Below are 18,103 nucleotides of genomic sequence, written 5' to 3'. Positions count from 1 at the left end.
CTCAGAGACCTTAAGCCTGAGAGAATGAATTTCTCTGTGTTGCTGCTTAAGACCCCTGAAGTTTGAATTCATTTCTAATATGCTATGTGAATCATTTTTAACTGAGTCAAATCCTCCAGCAAACCATTTCTGGCCAAGTGAGTTTTTCAGCCTTTCCCTAACCATGTCTAGTGAGCCTGCCAGGCGTAGAGGCTAGACCCCTTCCAACTCCTCACCCCCACTCGTTTGAGACCAAAGAGTCAGTACTGAGGGGGACTTCTGAGTGCCAAGTCGCAGTTACTTATCTGCAGTAAGCAGCAGATAGGAAAATGGAAAGCCTTCGTCAGGAAAATATTTCTTCATCCTCTCAACTGGCTATCTACTTATTTACATTTCATCATGAGAAAGACATGTATACTCTGCAGCCAATTAAGCCGACTGTGCTCTTTGTCCACGGGGGCCCAGTGTGCCATGGCCGCAAATAGTAGCCTCCTTGGTACTGTATGCAGACCTTTGATTGTATGGGTTGCCCTAAGGGACCTTGGAGACAGCCCTTTGAGGTCTGATCTCATGGCTATCTCCAACCTCCTGGCTATCTCCAATTTACGCTGCAGACAAATATGCAGGGTGCCTTTGGAAACCTCCAGGGCACAGTAGCCAGGTCCACATTGGCCAAGTCATCATGTCCATCCGTACTGATGCAGAACAAGGAGTGACTGAGGCCCTATGGAGGGCCAAGTTCAAGTTCCCTGGCCACCAGAAGATCCACATTTCCAAGAAGTGGGGCTTTACTAAGTTCAGTGCGGATGAATTTGAAGACATGGTAGCTGAAAAGTGGCTTATCCCAGATGGCTGTGGGGTCAAATACATCTCTAATTTTGGCCCCTTGGACAAATGGAGGGCTCTGCACTCACGAGAATCTTGGCACTGCCCCTCCCTATCCATGCCCACCAATAAATCAACTTCCTGTCAAAAAAAAAAAAAAAAAAGACAAAGACATTTATAAAAGCGCTGGTCTCCACTCCCCACATCTTGCTTATGGATTAGGCATATTTTAGAATCACGAGTTCTAGAGGCACCTGGGTGGCTCAGTCGGTTAAGCATTTGCCCTTGGCTCAGGTTGTGATCTTAGGGTCCTGGGATCAATTGAGCCCCATGTCCAGCCCTTTACTTATTTGAGAGAAAGAGACACAGTGAGAGAGGGAACACAAGCAGGGGCAGAGAGAGGGAGAAGCAGGTTTCCTGTTGAGCAGAGAGCCTGATGTGGGACTTGATCCCATGACCCTGGGATCATCATCTGAGCTGGAGGCAGACACTTAACAACTGAACCACCCAGGTGCCCCTGTTTTTTTGTTTTAAATTGGGTCTCCTGATTTATGTACTAAAATGCATTTTAAGTATTTGAGTTATATAATTTTTTATTGTTAGGTAAACTTTATTTTAAATAAAACCTTTAAAAAAACAAAACAAACAAAAAACCTAAACCCCAGAGGATCAGAGACCTAGCTTCATATTGAAGTTATGGTTTGGAACCCAAGGAGAAGCACGAAGCATGATGCTCAATGCCTGGACAGTATTCAGAAACAGTGGGTTTCAGTTCAGGATTGATTGCTGCAGTGAAACTGCTAAACTTCTCTTCAGCTGTTATCCACAAGCAGTCTCATCCGCTCCTGTGGCCGAGGTGAAGGGCCAGGAGTGGAGCACTGCAATCTCAACTGCCACCCAGCAACGGAAACTCCAGCAAGCCTCTGGAATGTTCTGGCACCTCTTTAATTCTTTACAGATACGGAATTGCTACAGGTGACCAAACTTTGGAGCCCGTCGGATAACCAGAGTGGCTGCCAGGGAATTCTCTTAGAGAAATAGATTTCTCCCTTATGGTGAATGACTTACTTGGCAGAGCTTCTCTCTTGAGGGCAGAACTGAGATGACCACCCCCCAAAATTCATCCTGGAATTTAGATGATAACTTCATTTTTAATTTACTATCTTTAAAAAACCAAGCCTCTATTAGCTTTCTGGGTTATAAATGGAAGGCTGCACTGTTTGTGTGCGTGTGTGTGTGTGTGTGTGTGTGTGTGTGTGTGTGTTGATTTTTGTGCGTCTCCTTGGTCTCAGGGCACAGTTTGGGTCCCCCACCCCCCTCTGAAATTCATACCGCTTGGATAAGTTAAACAATGTCGTATGACAATGCCTGGGCTCACTCCTCTCACTTAAAAAATTCAAGGGGTATCGTTATGTGTTTGGGCCAATAGATAGTGAGAAGTGGCAAACTTGTTCCCCCTTTGATGTTTAAAAGGGGGACATCTCCATTTCCTGTAGCGCTCCACAATAGACAGGAAGAGGGAAGAAAGGGTTCGGAATCAAGGAAGTGGGAAGGGAGAACATTTCCCAGTTTTTTTCATGACTACTTACAAAGGAGGTCCTGGAGGGGAGGGTCTCAGTGTCTCGCACCTCCAGCAGACTCCACGGAGCCTCAAGAGTAGTGGCCTTACTATTTACTCTTTTTTTTTTTTTTTTTTTTTAATATTTTATTTATTTGACAGACAGAGATCACAAGTAGGCAGAGAGACAGGCAGAGAGATAGAGGAAGGGAAGCAGGCTCTCCATTGAGCAGAGAGCCCGATGCGGGGCTCGATCCCAGGACGCTGGGATCATGACCTGAGCCAAAGGCAGAGGCTTTAACCCACTGAGCCACCCAGGTGCCCCTACTCTTTTTTTTTTTTTTTAAAGATTTTATTTATTTATTTGACAGACAGAAATCACAAGTAGGCAGAGAGGCAGGCAGAGAGAGAGAGAGAGGAGGAAGCAGGCTCCCCGCGGAGCAGAGAGCCCGATGCGGGGCTCGATCCCAGGACCCTGGGATCATGACCTGAGCTGAAGGCAGAGGCTTTAACCCACTGAGCCACCCAGGCACCCCCTATTTACTCTTTAAAACTGTGTTAAGCTAGTGTTTTTCAAAGCACGCTCATGGTTCTACTGCACCAGAACCACCAAGAGATTTGTCAAAATGCAGATTCCTGCACCTGACCCCAGACTTGCTAAGTCAGGGAACAGGGATGAAAATGAGCATTTTCATGCTCATGAAATGATCCCTATGAACAACAAAATCTGAGAGCCCATTTTTAGCAAATTTATTTCATAACTTTGAAGTATGATGAAAGTACTAAAAAAAAAGTACTAAACACATACTAAACTTAAAGTGCATTTTACTTTGAAGAAAAATAGGGTGACCCACTACAGAACTTGCTTTTTGTTCTTTAAGGCTTTGTTTACTTCCCTGTTCATGCCTCTTGGTTATATGGATGGTACTGTGGCCGTGCAGGGTTGGGAGGGAGTCCAGCTGGTATAAAAGGGGCAAATGAAATAAAACACTTCAAAAGGCACTTTTTTTTTTTTTTAATTTATTTGATAGAGAGAGAGAGATCACAAGTAGGCAGAGAGGCAGGCAGAGAGAGAGGAGGAAGCAGGCTCCCCGCGGAGCAGAGAGCCCGATGCGGGGCTCGATCCCAGGACCCTGAGATCATGACCTGAGCCGAAGGCAGCGGCTTAATCCACTGAGCCACCCAGGCGCCCCTCAAAAGGCACTTCTTTTTAAGCCTACAGATTTTCTATAAATTCAAATGTGTGAGAACTTCAGTCTTTCAAAGTCACCAACGGTTATTTGAGATTAGGCATTTATACCATCTACAAGGGTATTTTTAAAAAAATCCATTCTGTTTTTTTGAGATTTATTTTTCACTTTTCCAATTCAGATGGCTATTTAAAGATGGATCCGAGCACAGTTCAAACATGCAGGGTGTTTGGGTTCAGTGGTTTCCTGAATCACCCCTAAAATTGAGGAAAAGTGAGTTCGAGCGTTTTGTTTTTTTTTTTTGTTTTGTTTTTTTTTTTTAATTTTATTTATTTATTTGACAGACAGATATCACAAGTAGGCAGAGAGGCAGACAGAGAGAGAGGAGGAAGCAGGCTCCCCGCCAAGCAGAGAGCCCGATGCGGGGCTCGATCCCAGGATCCTGGGATCATAACCTGAGCTGAAGGCAGAGGCTTTAACCCACTGAGCCACCCAGGCGCCCCGAGCGTTTTGTTTTTAACAAAGGACAGTCAGCACCATCTAGTGGATACAAAGAACCTTTTTTTTTTTTTTAAATTTGGTCCAGTGAGGAGGTGAAGAGAGCAGGTTTTGGAACTGGGTTGGAAATTCAGTACCCGTTAGTTCCCGAGTGACCTCAGAAAAATTACTTGACCTCTCTGTGCTCCACTTCTTAACTATAAATCTGCATAATAATAGTGCCACCTCATAGGAAGTTATGAAGTGAGATGGTACATCTAAGGCTTGTTCCAAACACTCAGAAAAAGTTATTTTTTTTTTTTAAGATTTTATTTATTTATCTGACAGAGAAAGACACAGTGAGAGAGGGAACACAAAGCAGGGGGAGTGGGAGAGGGAGAAGGAGGCTTCCCGCAGAGTCCGGAGCCTGGGATCATGACCTGAGCCCAAGGCAGATGCTTAAGGCCTGAGCCACCCAGGCACCCCCCTAAATGCTATTTTTTAATAATGATAAGCCATAGGGACATGGGAGCGGTCCAGTGGCATACGTTTTAAACTGCTCTCCAAAATAAATGGCTATTTAGTTTAGCTCGTAGAATCTATAATAAGGTTTAATGAGGTTCTGCTCCTAGTGCGCTGTCACATCCGGCTAAAGCTTATGGTAAGAGAAGGGGAATTCGGGCAACAAAGCTGGAATGGTAGTTGGGACCCAGATGGAGTGCAATGTGGGCTTGCTCTCATTCATTCGAATCTGACTCCACTTAGCAAGGGAAGGTCAAGAGTAGATAGAGACAGATTTAAAACAAAAACCAAATCTGAAACCAACACTGCCATATGGCACTAACCTGGAATGAGACCAGGGACGTTTTAACTTAAAATATCTTGACTCTGGAAGAAATCTTTATCAATTATTTTGAAAGGCACAATACTTTCTAGAATATATTTGGGCTTTTTGAACACAACATTTCAGAAAACGGCAGAGGAAAAATATGGCACTCTGCTGAATATGAATTATTTGGAGGGTGTCATCTGCAGCAGAAGTATTTCAGAAAATTAAAAACAAAGACATAGTGTATTGTGTGCTAATACACAACAAATACAATTTTTAAAATTTGCCCTCAAGGCACTTACAGCCTCTGGCAGTTAACAAAAGGTAACAGCAAAAGGTAAATAAACAAAGTGTGAATGACAGAAAACAAGATGAGTTTCGTGGAAAATGACATTGATGGGTGGCTTAGTTTGGTAGGACTACAGCGAAGAGCTATTAAGTTTCTATTCTACTGAACCAGAAAGAGTGGCCTTTATTCATGGAATATTAGAATTGTGGGGACGTCTGGGGTTTATTTATCGTCTAGGTACTCCAAGAGTGGTCGGTGGACCAGAAGCATTGGCATCACCTGGGAGCCTATTGGAATCTTGGGTCCCACCTGACACACTCAATCAGCATTTTAACAGGAGCCTTAGTTGATTTATCTGCACGTGAAAGTTTGAGAAGCCCTAGAATTTCAGGTTCGTTTGCTCTCAGATACAGTCCTAACAGTACTTTATGAAATCTCCCCAGGTGATTCTAATGCAGTAGAGTTAAGAACTGCAAAACTAGACTGCAAAAATAGTCCAACCATGTCTCAAATGAGGAAATTATGGCCCACAAAATTTACAGATTTACCCAGGATAACCCAGCTATTTAGTTTCAGAACCCAAACAGTGTTATCTCTTCTCCTTATTTAAAAACAACAACAACAGGGGCGCCTGGGGTGCTCAGTGGGTTAAAGCCTCTGCCTTCAGCTCAGGTCATGATCCCACTGGGATCGAGCCCCCGCATCGGGCTCTCTGCTCCGCGGGGAGCCTGCTTCCTCCTCTCTGCCTGCCTCTCTACCTAGTTGTGATTTCTGTCAAATAAATAAAATATTAAAAAAAAAAAGAATTCTTTAAAAAAATATATTTTCACCCTTTTTTCATATTCTTGCTATCATGCTATCTGAATCATTTTTTAAAAGAGATTTTACCTATTTGAGAGAGAGAGAAAGAGCGAGCATGGGGAAAGAGGCAGAGGAAGAAAGAATCTTGAAGTATACTGCCTGCTGAGCTCAGAGCCTGACCGGGGGCTCGACCTCACAACTGTGAGTTCATGACCTGAACCGAAACCAAAGAGTTGGATGCTCAACTGACTGAGCCACCCAGGTGCCCCCTGATTCATCTTTTTTTTTTTAAATATTTTATTTATTTATTTGATAGACAGAGATCACAAGTAGGCAGAGAGGCAGGCAGAGAGAGAGGAGGAAGCAGGCTCCCTGTTGAGCAGAGAGCCCGACGTGGGGCTCGATCCTAGGACTCTGGGATCATGACCTGAGCCGAAGGCAGAGGCCTTAATCTACTGAGCCACCCAGGTGCCCACTGATTCATTTTTTAAAAGTGTTTGTAAGTATTTACAAGAACTGTAGCCTATAGCAAATATTCAAATGCTGAAGAACACAGAGAACATTACTGGGTACCATTTGATTAATGTAACACACAAATCTTCAAGCAAGGTTTACAGCACTTCACAGAATCACAGGTTGGAAATTGCCAATTTAAGGACTTGTTTTTGAGTCAAAACTTACTGTTTCTTGGAACACCACTCACAGAGTTTGTATAAAGTATACAATGAGTATCAACTTATTTTATTTGCAAAAATGACTTACTGTTGGCAGTAGACATAGCCAGGAAAACACCAGCTCCAAGCAAGACTGACCAATTGGATTGTGACTGCATCTTTCCCATGTGCTCCAATCCAGGTTCCCAGAATGTTAACCTCAACTCTGACACAGGTGTTAGCATTTCCTGTTTTTGCTTTTGACTTAACATCAGTGGATTCCTTCAGTAACATCTCTATGTTGATTGATAAGGTTTAATTCTCATAGGAGAATTAGAACACCTTTTCCATTTTTCCTGCTTTCTCAACTTTTTTTTAATTTAGAAAAACATACAAATTTTTTGATCAATGCTGGGAAGAAATTCCTGCACAGAAACACTAACAAGGAGGACAGTGAGTCTGGAGCAACGTGTAGCAAAGAGAGGGTGGTAGGATTAGAGTCTGAGAGTAAACAGGGGGCTTAGTCCTTTAGGATCTGTGTGCATTGTAAGGGCTCTTCAGGATATGGGGAGCCCTGGAGAGTTCTGAGCAGAGGAGTGACATGGTTTGACTTTGGTTTTGAAGACATCATTCAGGCTGCTGTTTGAAAGTAGTAAAAGCAAGGAAGGCAGCAATGAGGAAGGAAGTTGTTGCAAAATTCTAGGTGAGAGATGATGTCTGTATAGACCAGACGGTAAGCACAGAAGGTGCTCAGACGTAGTTAGATTCTGGATATATTTTAAGTATAAAGTTGATAGGATTTATAACAAATTGATTGTAGAGTGTGAGGGGAAGAGGGATTGAGGACAACTTTAAGGGTTTTGGTCTGAGTCTGGCAGGATGGAGTTGCCATTTACTGAGATAGATAAGAGGATGGGGTGGGAGTGGGGATGGCTGTGGAGTTTTGTTTTTTGACATGCTAGGTGCAAGATGCTTCTTATATCTAAGGAGAGACACCTTATAGCCGGCTAAATAAAAGTGGAGCTCAGGGGAGAAGTCTAGGTTGGAGATAGACACAGGATTTAGCAGTATATATGAATGGCATTCACAGCCAGGTTTCTAAACCCAGTTTTTAAACCACTGCTCTAGATTGTAGCTGTGGTTCCCTGAGCAACTCTCTTCACCTGTCTATTTGCTTCACTGAAAAACACTTAAAAAATACACATCCTACCTACCTGAAATAATGAGGCTAAAGGGGCTGTGTACGGGAAAAAGCCTTGTAAACTGTAAAGTGCTGTCCATCCTAGCAAGCAGATAGTTGATGGTACCGAGGATAAAGAAAATCAGTTTGGGGACCCATGGAAAGTCTTCACGAGCTTACAATGGGAGAATCCACGAAAAAAGAAAAGTGCAAAACTAGTATTTTTTTATTTACGTGGAACCCAAAATATAGCAACAATTTGAAATGCATGATCTTTTTGAGCTGCACAGCAATCTTGTGAGGAAGGAATTATTATTATTCCCATTATACGGAGGAGGAAACAACTGAGAGGACAGCAGACCTACGGAGCAACATATGAATGGTAGAGAGCAACATAAGCCTCTAGACGTCCTCCTTTCGAGTTCAGGCTAAATACGAATAACCCTTTCCCCAGCCACAGCGTCCGCAGGAAGACCGAGGAGAGAGTAGCGCTGTCCCAGCTCACGAAGATCCCAGAGCGTTCCCCGCCATCCCTAGCCCCGACACCTGATTTCCGCACGGTACAGCCCTTTTCTCTTCTCGCGAGACTGGAAGCGTAATGCTTCTGGTTGTCAAGGGAACAGCGTTCCAGGAGGCAGGAGGGCTTTGTACGCAAAGATTCTTCCCCCTCCAGAGAAGCTGGGGTGGCGGGAAAGACCCCTCCCCTTTGGGGGACAGTGGGGGACGCTGAGTGTTAGCGGTACGCTTCTGCGCCCGTCAATGATCCGCCGACTAGTGACTGCCTCCCAGAGTTTCCGCGGGGAAGGTAAGTCACCGTACATGTTATGACCCCACCTCTACTGCCGCGCGACGTGCCGCTGCGTGAGCTGGGCGGAGTCAGGTCAGGGTCGCGGAAGGGCTGGCAGGAAGAGGGGTAGGGCCAATGAGAGGGCGGGGCGGAGTCGTGTCTGGCTGCTGGGCCCGGAGACTGGCTGTTAGGGCGAAGGGGCAGGGCCAGTAGGGGGCGGGCTCAGCCGAGGGTGGGCGGGGCCTGGGAGGAGGCGGGCGGAACAGAGCCATCTGTCTCTACAGAGACCGTAGCCAGCATTTCCACGTTTCCTACCTTAGGACCGTCTATCAGGGACTCCTACTGTCCTTTGCCTTCTGGACCTTAAGATCTAAAACTTACATTAAAAATTAATCGCCAGTCATTTGAAGTAGACCGTAAATAGCAAAGAATACGAATAGGTATGTCACGGGGCGGCGTGGGGGGAAAGGTGGCCAGTAAACATTTGGCTGCACACTCCATTTCTCTCGTAATTAAGGAAATGTAAATCAAACTCACAGATATCTTTGACACTTACCAGACTGACAAAGATGGAAAAGCTATGATGATAACTAGATTGACCCCAGGCCAGAATGGGGAAAGAGGCACTTTCTTCACACCCTGTTGATAGTGTAATTTTGTACAACCTTTTTGGTGGACAGGGTGGAGTCCTACCACAAGTTGAAATGCAAGTATTCTTGAGCTTAGTGTAGTTTATCATCCAGGTATATATTTTGTTTAGTATCTCTAAACGAGGATTCACACGAAGAGCTTAACTTGAAATTGTGTGTGCCATTTGTGTGTGTTTGTATTGGGGAAGAGTAGGTAGTTAGAAAGGATAGAGGTTTGCATATGCCTAAAAAAAGTGAGATTCCCCCAAGTCTATTAACAGTGGTTCTTGGGGTGAGGAAAATTTTGACTTTTTTTTTTTTTTTTAAGTTTTATTTATGAGAGAGGGAGGGAGCATTCGTAGGGGGAGAGACGGAGGGAGAGAATCTTCAAGTGGACTCCTGGGAGGGGGAGCCCGACTTGGGGCTCATGCACCCACCATGACCATGAGATCATGACCAGAGCCAAAACAGAGTCCAACGCTCAACAGACTATGGAACCCAGGCACGCTGGAAATTTTGACTTTAAAAAGTTGTACTTTCTTCTATATTACTTGACTTTTTGCTTCTCATGGGCAAGTATTTCTTACACAAGAAATATGTAAAGTTTTAAAAAAAAGTACTGTTAAATAACTTTTAGACATAAAACCGTGAAAATAAATATAATTCCATTTTTTTAAAGGTTGGCTATTATTACTAAAAAGAGGAGCATTCATTTTCTTTCAGTTCTTCCTTTCACCCAAAATACCAAATTATGGCAGCCATGTGTCCCCATTTTGGTTTTAAATGATCCATGGTGATTGGATTTCTTACAAGCCTGTGTAAAATTTATTTATTATATAATTATTAATATAATCAACTATAATTAATATAATATACTAAACAATAATATGATAGAATTATATTAATTATTATATAATCGTATAATAATTTCTTATACAACATATTCTGTTACATAGAATATATATATTTATTATTTGCATATTTATTAATTTATTATTTTTATTTTTATTTTATTTTATTTTTAAAAAATATTTTATTTATTTGACAGAGAGAAATCACAACTAGGCAGAGAGGCAGGCAGAGAGAGAGGAGGAAGCAGGCTCCCTGTTGAGCAGAGAGCCCGACGTGGGGCTCGATCCCAGGACCCTGGAATCACGACCCGAGCCGAAGGCAGAGACTTTAACCCACTGAGCCACCCAGGCGCCCCTATTATTTTTATTTTTAAAAGATTTTTTTTTTTTTTTTAAAGATTCCATTTATTTGACAGAGAGAAACCACAGAGAGGCAGGCAGAGAGAGAGGAAGGGAAGCAGGCTCTCCGCTGAGCAGAGAGCCCGATGCGGGACTCGATCCCAGGACTCTGAGATCATGACCTGAGCTGAAGGCAGCGGCTTAACCCACTGAGCCACCCAGGTGCCCCAAAAGATTTTTATTTGACATAGAGCACAAGAATGGGGAGCACCAGGTATTTGAAGCAGGCTCCAGGCTAAGCAGTGAGCCCCATGAGGGAATGGATCCCAGAACCCTAGGATCACGACTTAAGCTGAAGGCAGATGCTTAACTGACTGAGCCACCCAGTCACCCCTGAAAAAGTTTAAATTAATCTTGTTTCAAATGAATGTTATAAAAAGTTGATATGTGTTATTGGTGATCGTTGCAATTTAGAATCTGGTGATATATCATCTGTTTAATGGAATATCATGAAGTAAATAATATTTTATTTTTGAAATACCTTTAATGCAATAAGAAAATGCTTCATCATGTGATGTTAAGTGAAAAATATACAAGTCAAATTTGGTGAAAACACAAAGAGCAAAAATGGATAAGAAATATGCCAACGGGGGCGCCTGGGTGGCTCAGTGGGTTAAAGCCTCTGCCTTCCGCTCAGGTCATGATCCCAGGGTCCTGGGATCAAACCTCACATTGGGATCTCTGCTGAGCAGGGAGCCTGCTTCTCTTTCTCCCTCTGTTTGCTCTTTCTTCCTCGCAAATAAATAAATAAAAATCTTAAAAAAAAAAAAAAAAGACCAAGAACATTCATGAACCCACCAATCCAGAAGAACCCACCTCTGTTCCTTCTCTGGTTTGTTATCATCTTTCAGATCCCTTTATGTATATTTTTTTAACTAGAAAATTGAACTTTTTTTTTTTTAGCAAGATACTGACATTTAGCAAGATATTTTTTTCCTTCTTTCTTTTCTTCCTTCTTCCTTCCCTCCCCCCATCCTTCCTTCCTTCCTTTCTCTCTTTCTTTCTTTGCCTATGTAGAAAAAGTAATGGATAAGGGCATTAGGATCTTATAGATGTGCTTTCAGTGTTTAAGAAGAAATCTCAATAGCCACATAGAAATTCCACAAGAAAAAATTAAACATTGTCAAAGAAAGTAATCAAATGATAATTAAATATTTAAGATGACAGAAGCACTAAGTGTTGATTTCACCAAGTACAGTGCCTTAACTATATTGAGTGTATGTGGGGAAGAGTGAATTCCTCTATGTGAATTCCTTGTTTGTGCCCTTAGCCAGTTTTCTACTTGAATGTTTCTTTTTCTTATAGATTGGTAAGATTTCTTTAAATATGTAAATTCATTAATCTTTTGTGTATCATCTGTGTTGCATTTATTTTCCCTAGTTTCTTAGGTGCTTTTTAGTTTAATTTAGAGTTCTTTTTGTTTGTTTATTTGTGATTGACTTTTAAGAGCCTTAAATGTTACGTGTTCAAATCTACTAGTCTCTCCTTTTTGATTTATGCTCTTGGTGTTATCTTTAGTGAGTCATTAATTTATTATGTGAATTATCTTTATGTTTCCTTTTAGTCCCTTGGAGATTTCTTATTTTACATTTATGTATTATTTTGAAAATTGGTTTTTACTTTTATTTAAGTAGTGTGTTAAAAAATGTCAAACCCTACTATAACATTTACAGTGGAAGAAAATAGAAGCAGTACTTAGTCTCATTCTCCAGAGGCAACCATCCTGAACTTGTAAATACTATGCTTATTTAACTATGGGTTGGCTTTATCAATTTTGGGGCATTCTCTTTGATTTCCTATCATGACAGATTAATATCTTATACTACTTCTCCTTTTATGTACTCCTCCCCGCATACACTCAATATAGATAAGGCTCAGTATTTGGTTAAATCAACATTTAGTGCATCTGTCGTTATAAGTATTTAATTATCATTTGATTGCTTTCTTTGACAATGCTGTATTTTTCTTGTGGAATTTCTATGTGGCTCTTGAGATTTCTTCTTAGACATTCAAACCCATCTATAAGATCCTAATTCAATAGCCCTCATCCATATTTTTCTACAGAGGCAAAGTCGTAAGATCGTCAGTTTTATCCCTCCCCCCCACCCAGGAACTGTATTTAATTTAATTTATTATTTTCAGGAACAAACATAAGAGAACAGACCTATTTCTAAAGCAAATTGGAAGATTTCTGGAGCTTTTTAGATGATCCATGTCACTGACGGTTCTCTGTTCTTCTTCTCCCTTTACTGACAAGTATTATACCGGCTCTGCAAACGCTTCCATCTCATTGCTTCCTCTGTAAGCTGCAATCAGTCTCCCTTGACAGCCTGCTCATGGCATTTACAAGACTTTTGGCCTTTCAGTGACTTACGCTTTTTGATTGTGACGTGATGGGCCAGGGTGATCCGTCATCCCACAATAATAATGTCAGCGCCTTCTTGAGTGAGCCCAGATGCTTTTGCCGAGTTTGAATAATGTTGAGATCAATGCTTTTTCATTTGCTAAGATGGAAAGAGTTGACCTACTGGTCCCTTAAGCATGGCTTTGGCACACTGACAAATCATATTATCCCTCTGTGTGCCTTGGAGGGGCAACACGTTGTTGATGTTTATGCTTCCTCCTATATCCAAAACTCCCCGGGACTCTGCCTCTGCTTTTCAAAAAAAGAAAGAAAGATGAGTCATTGTGTAGGGTAAACAAAGGACATTGTTTACACCTACTAAGGCCAGAGGCAATTGTCTTTCCTCTTTCTGTTATGAGAGAAACGGTTTAATTCATAATTAATAGAAATTTAGGCAGATTATGAAATTTAGGGAAGGGTCATTGGAAGATCCATTTATACGTAAAACTAAGTATGAGAAGGCAAACTCTGGAATTCTATTTCTTCCATTTTCTCAGCATGAATGATACCCTAGCCTTACTGAGCAGATCTGGAATGGTCCTGATTAAGGGCACAGTTTAGAAGAACCAAGGTGCCTGTAATGCTCAAGTTCTCCCACTAGTTTAAACCATCTTGTCTAATAATCCTTGCTTCAGAAAACGGCACTTGGAATAGGGAACCAGAGGGGTGACAGACCTATGGATGGTGTCACATGGAAAACAGAAGTTGGTAATAGGGGGCCAGATAGTAAGGGTGTGTCCTCTAGCAGAGAAAGTAGATTTTGTTCTCTTGTTTCTGAGGGTGAAGTAGAATCATAGGTTTTAAAAGTGAGGGACTGATACAAAAAGAGTGGTAACCAGGAGATGGTACTCCATGAAAATGTGGTACCAAGGAGGAGAGGAGAAGTCAGAGCTGAGAGCTGAGCTAGAATAGGAAGCACTAGATAGAAAAAGGAAGGCAAACTCAGAAGAAAGTAGAGGACTTAGATAGGCATCATTACGATGAAGTAAATCTGGGTTGAGAAGCTTGGTGCTCTATGAGTATCTTCTCAGGCCAAGGACACGGTAAATGTTTCTTTCTTTTTTTTTTTTTCTTAAAGATTTTATTTATTTATTTGACAGACAGAGATCACAAGTAGGCAGAGAGGCAGGCAGAGAGAGAGAGGGGGGAAGCAGGTTCCTTGCTGAGCAGAGAGCCTGATGCAGGGCTCAATCCCAGGACCCCGAGATCAAGACCTGAGCCGAAGGCAGAGGCTTTAACCCACTGAGCCACTTAGGCACCCCTAAATGTTTCTTTTTGAGGCACAGAAAGCCCCTGAGATAGCAGTCACTCTGCATTCTTTTTTAGCCACTTTCTGCATCTAACCTCGTGGTCACAAGGTTTTCCACCTATAGTAAGAGAAAATCCCTGGACACAGAGGTCTTTTGACAGAATTAGGGTAGTGTGACTTTGGTGGCAACATAATCCTTATTAACAAAGATTCTGAGCTAGCTGTGCATTAACTCTAATGAAACATGCAAACATACAGGTCATAACTAGCTTTAATTTCTTGTTTGTTTCAGGATATCGATGGATATTATAAAGGGAAACTTAGATGGAATTTCAAAACCATCCTCAAGTTCAAGAATACGCCCTGGGAGTAGAGATTCCAGTACTTCTTTGGAGGTACTCTCACCAGAACCGGCATCCTTCAAGGTACCTTGCTGTGTAGAAATGATTTCAAGTCCCTCTCTTGAACTCTAGCACTTGATTAACCAACACTGTTGTTAATATCCCTCTTAAAGGATCCTCTTGAGAGGGTATGTTTTGGGACCACTCGCAGATTTCTTCTTGGATTTTACTTTAGATCATTTAGCAAATCACAATAAAGATACAGAACAGTTCTATCACTCCTCAAAAATTTCTTCATGCCATCCCTTTGTCCTTAATCTCTCCTATCTTTTTTAAAATTTAAATTCAGTTAGTTAACACATAGTGTATTATTAGTTTCAGAGGTACAGTTCAGTGATTCATCAGCTGCGTATAACACCCAATGCTCATTATATCATGTGCCCTCCTTAATGTCCATCACCCAGTTACCCCATATACCCCCACCTCCCCTCCAGAAACCCTCAGTTTCTTTCTTATGAGTAAGAGTCTTTTATGATTTGTCTTCCTCTCTGATTTTTGTCTTATTTTATTTTTCCATCTTTTCCCTATGGTCCTTTGTTTTATTTCTTAAATTCCTCATATCAGTGAGATAATATGATAATTTTCTCTGATTGACTTACTTTGCTTAGATCATACGATAATTATCTTTCTCTGATTGACTTACTTCGCTTAGAACTATCCTCTAGTTCAATCTATGTTGTTGCAAATGGTAAGGTTTCATTTTTTGATTGCTGTGTAATATTCCATCACATATATATATATTTTATATCTATATATCTATATATCTAACCCACTGAGCCACCCAGGCGTCCCTGTATATCTATATATCTATATATTTATAGATCTATTTATCACCTCTTCTTTATCCATTTATCTGTTGATGGCCATCTGGGCTCTTTCCATAGTTTGTCTATTTCACTCTGCCCTACTCTTAATCCTGGAAACTCCTGATCTATTCTCTCCCTATTGTTTCTCTTTTTCCAGAGTCATATGAATGGAATTAAAAAGTGTGTAGCTTTTCGGGACGCCTAGGTGGCTCGGTGGGTTAAAGCCTCTGCCTTCGGCTCAGGTCATGATCTCAGGGTCCTGGGATCGAGCCCCACATTTGGGTCTCTGCTCAGCGGGGAGCCTGTTTCCCTCTCACTTTCTACCTGCCTCTCTGCCTACTTGTGATCTCTGTCTCTCAAATAAATAAATGAACCCTTAAAAAAAAAAAGGTGTGTAGCTTTTGAGTCTGGCTTTCCCTGTTGGCACAATGCATTTGTGACTCCTCTATTGTTATAGGTATCAATAGTTCACTCCTTATTACTAATGAGTAGTGTTCCTTTGTGTGGGTGTACCACAGTGTCTTTATCCATTCACATATTGAGGAACATATGGATTGTTTGCAGGTTTTGGTGATTCTGAATAAGCTGCTATTAATATTTGTATACTGAATTTTTTGGGGGGGGAATAGTTCTTAATTTTTCTTGGGTAAATACCTAGGAGTTGGGTTGCTGGGGTGTATGGTAAGTGTTATGTTTAAATATAAGAAGCTGCAAAACTGTTTTCTGTTGCCATGAGAAATATGAGAGTTCCAGCTGCTCAGCATCCTCACCAGCAGCTGATATTGTTAGTTTTTTTTTTAAGCCATTCTAATAGTTATATACTAGTTATCTCATTGTAATTTTAACTGACATTTTCCTGGTGACTAATAATGAATGTATTTTCATGTACTTCTTTATAATACACATATCTCTTTTTTTAATTTTTTTATAAACATATAATGTATTTTTATCCCCAGGGGTACAGGTCTGTGAATCGCCAGCTTTACACACTTCACAGCACTCACCATAGCACATACCCTCCCCAATGTCCATAACCCCCTCCCCCTCTCCCAACCCCACCTCCCCCCAGCAACCCCCAGTTTGTTTTGTGAGATTAAGAGTTACTTATGGTAAATGACTCTTAATCTCACAAAACAAACTGGGGGTTGCTGGGGGGAGGTGGGATTGGGAGAGGGGGAGCGGGCTATGGACATTGGGGAGGGGAGGCGAACCATAAGAGACTATGGACTCTGAAAAACAACCTGAGGGTTTTGAAGGGTCAGGGGTGGGAGGTTGGGGGAACAGGTGGTGGGTAATGGGGAGGGCACGTTTTGCATGGAGCACTGGGTGTTGTGCAAAAAGAATGAATACTGTTACGCTGAAAAAAAATAAATAAATAAAAAGGGAAAAAAAAAAAAGAAATGAGAATGTGAGATAAAAAGAGGTGGATTGGGAGGGAGACAAACCATAAATGACTCTTAATCTCACAAAACAAACTGGGGGTTGCTGGGGGGAGGTGGGATTGGGAGAGGGGGAGGGGGCTATGGACATTGGGGAGGGTAAGTCCTATCGTGAGTGCTGTGAAGTGTGTAAACCTGGCGATTCACAGACCTGTACCCCTGGGGATAAAAATACATTATATGTTTATTAAAAAAAAAAAAATTGGAAGGGGAGGTGAACCATAAGAGACTATGGACTCTGAAAAACAACCTGAGGGTTTTGAGGGAGGTTGGGGGAACAGGTGGTGGGTAATGGGGAGGGCACGTTTTGCATGGAGCACTGGGTGTTGTGCAAAAAGAATGAATACTGTTACGCTGAAAAAATAAATAAAATGGAAAAAAAAAGTTAAAAAAAAGAAAAAAAAAAAAAGAGTTACTTATGGTTTGTCTCCCTCCCAATCCCATCTTGTTTCATTTATTCTTCTCCTACCCCCCTAAGCCCCCATGTTGCATCTCCACGTCCTCATATCAGGGAGATCATATGATAATTGTCTTTCTCCGATTGACTTATTTCACTAAGCATGATACCCTCTAGTTCCATCCACGTCGTCGCAAATGGCAAGATTTCATTTCTTTTGATGGCTGCATAGTATTCCATTGTGTATATATACCACATCTTCTTTATCCATTCATCTGTTGATGGACATCTAGGTTCTTTCCATAGTTTGGCTATTGTATACATCACCTCACACCAGTCAGAATGGCTAAAATTAACAAGTCAGGAAATGAGAGATGTTGGCGAGGATGCGGAGAAAGGGGAACCCTCCTACACTATTGGTGGGAATGCAAGCTGGTGCAATCACTCTGGAAAACAGCATGGAGGTTCCTCAAAATGTTGAAAATAGAACTACCCTCATATCTCTTTTGGAAAGGTATTAGTTTTCTTTTCTTTTCTTTTTTTAAAAGATTTTATTTATTTAGGGGCGCCTGGGTGGCTCAGTGGGTTAAGCCGCTGCCTTCGGCTCAGGTCATGATCTCAGGGTCCTGGGATCTAGTCCCGCATCGGGCTCTTTGCTCAGCGGAGAGCCTGCTTCCCTTCCTCTCTCTCTGCCTGCCTCTCTTGTGGTTTCTCTCTGTCAAATAAATAAAATCTTTAAAAAAAAAAAGATTTTATTTATTTGACACAGAGAGAGATCACAAGTAGGCAGAGAGGCAGGCAGAGAGAGAGGAGGAAGCAGGCTCCCTGCTGAGCAGACAGTCCGATGCAGGGCTCCATCCCAGGACCCTGAGATCATGACCTGAGCCAAAGGTAGAGGCTTTAACCCACTGAGCCACCCAGGTGCCCCAAGTGTATTAGTTTTCTTTGCCTGACTTTTAA

At 41.8% G+C, this 18,103-nt stretch overlaps 1 protein-coding gene and 1 non-coding gene across 2 annotated transcripts in view; both read left to right on the top strand.

Annotated features, from left to right (window-relative positions):
• Nucleotides 1-398: 398 nt before the first annotated feature.
• On the top strand, nt 399-532 carry LOC123945143. Its single transcript, XR_006819060.1, has one exon. It is a non-coding gene; the product is annotated as a small nucleolar RNA SNORA70 (small nucleolar RNA).
• Nucleotides 533-14,399: 13,867 nt separating this feature from the next.
• The window catches only part of FSIP1 (fibrous sheath interacting protein 1), a 188,880-nt gene continuing 185,176 nt past the window's right edge, over nt 14,400-18,103 (top strand). The window contains exon 1 of the mRNA XM_046009042.1: nt 14,400-14,525. Within this exon, the coding sequence (XP_045864998.1) occupies nt 14,400-14,525 (126 nt within the window). The remainder of the gene's footprint in view (nt 14,526-18,103) is intronic.

This window comes from Meles meles, chromosome 6, assembly GCF_922984935.1.
Source record: "Meles meles chromosome 6, mMelMel3.1 paternal haplotype, whole genome shotgun sequence".
Lineage (NCBI taxonomy): Eukaryota > Metazoa > Chordata > Mammalia > Carnivora > Mustelidae > Meles > Meles meles.
The sequence above is the reverse complement of the archived record's forward strand: the minus strand, read 5'-3'. Positions and strand labels throughout refer to the sequence as shown.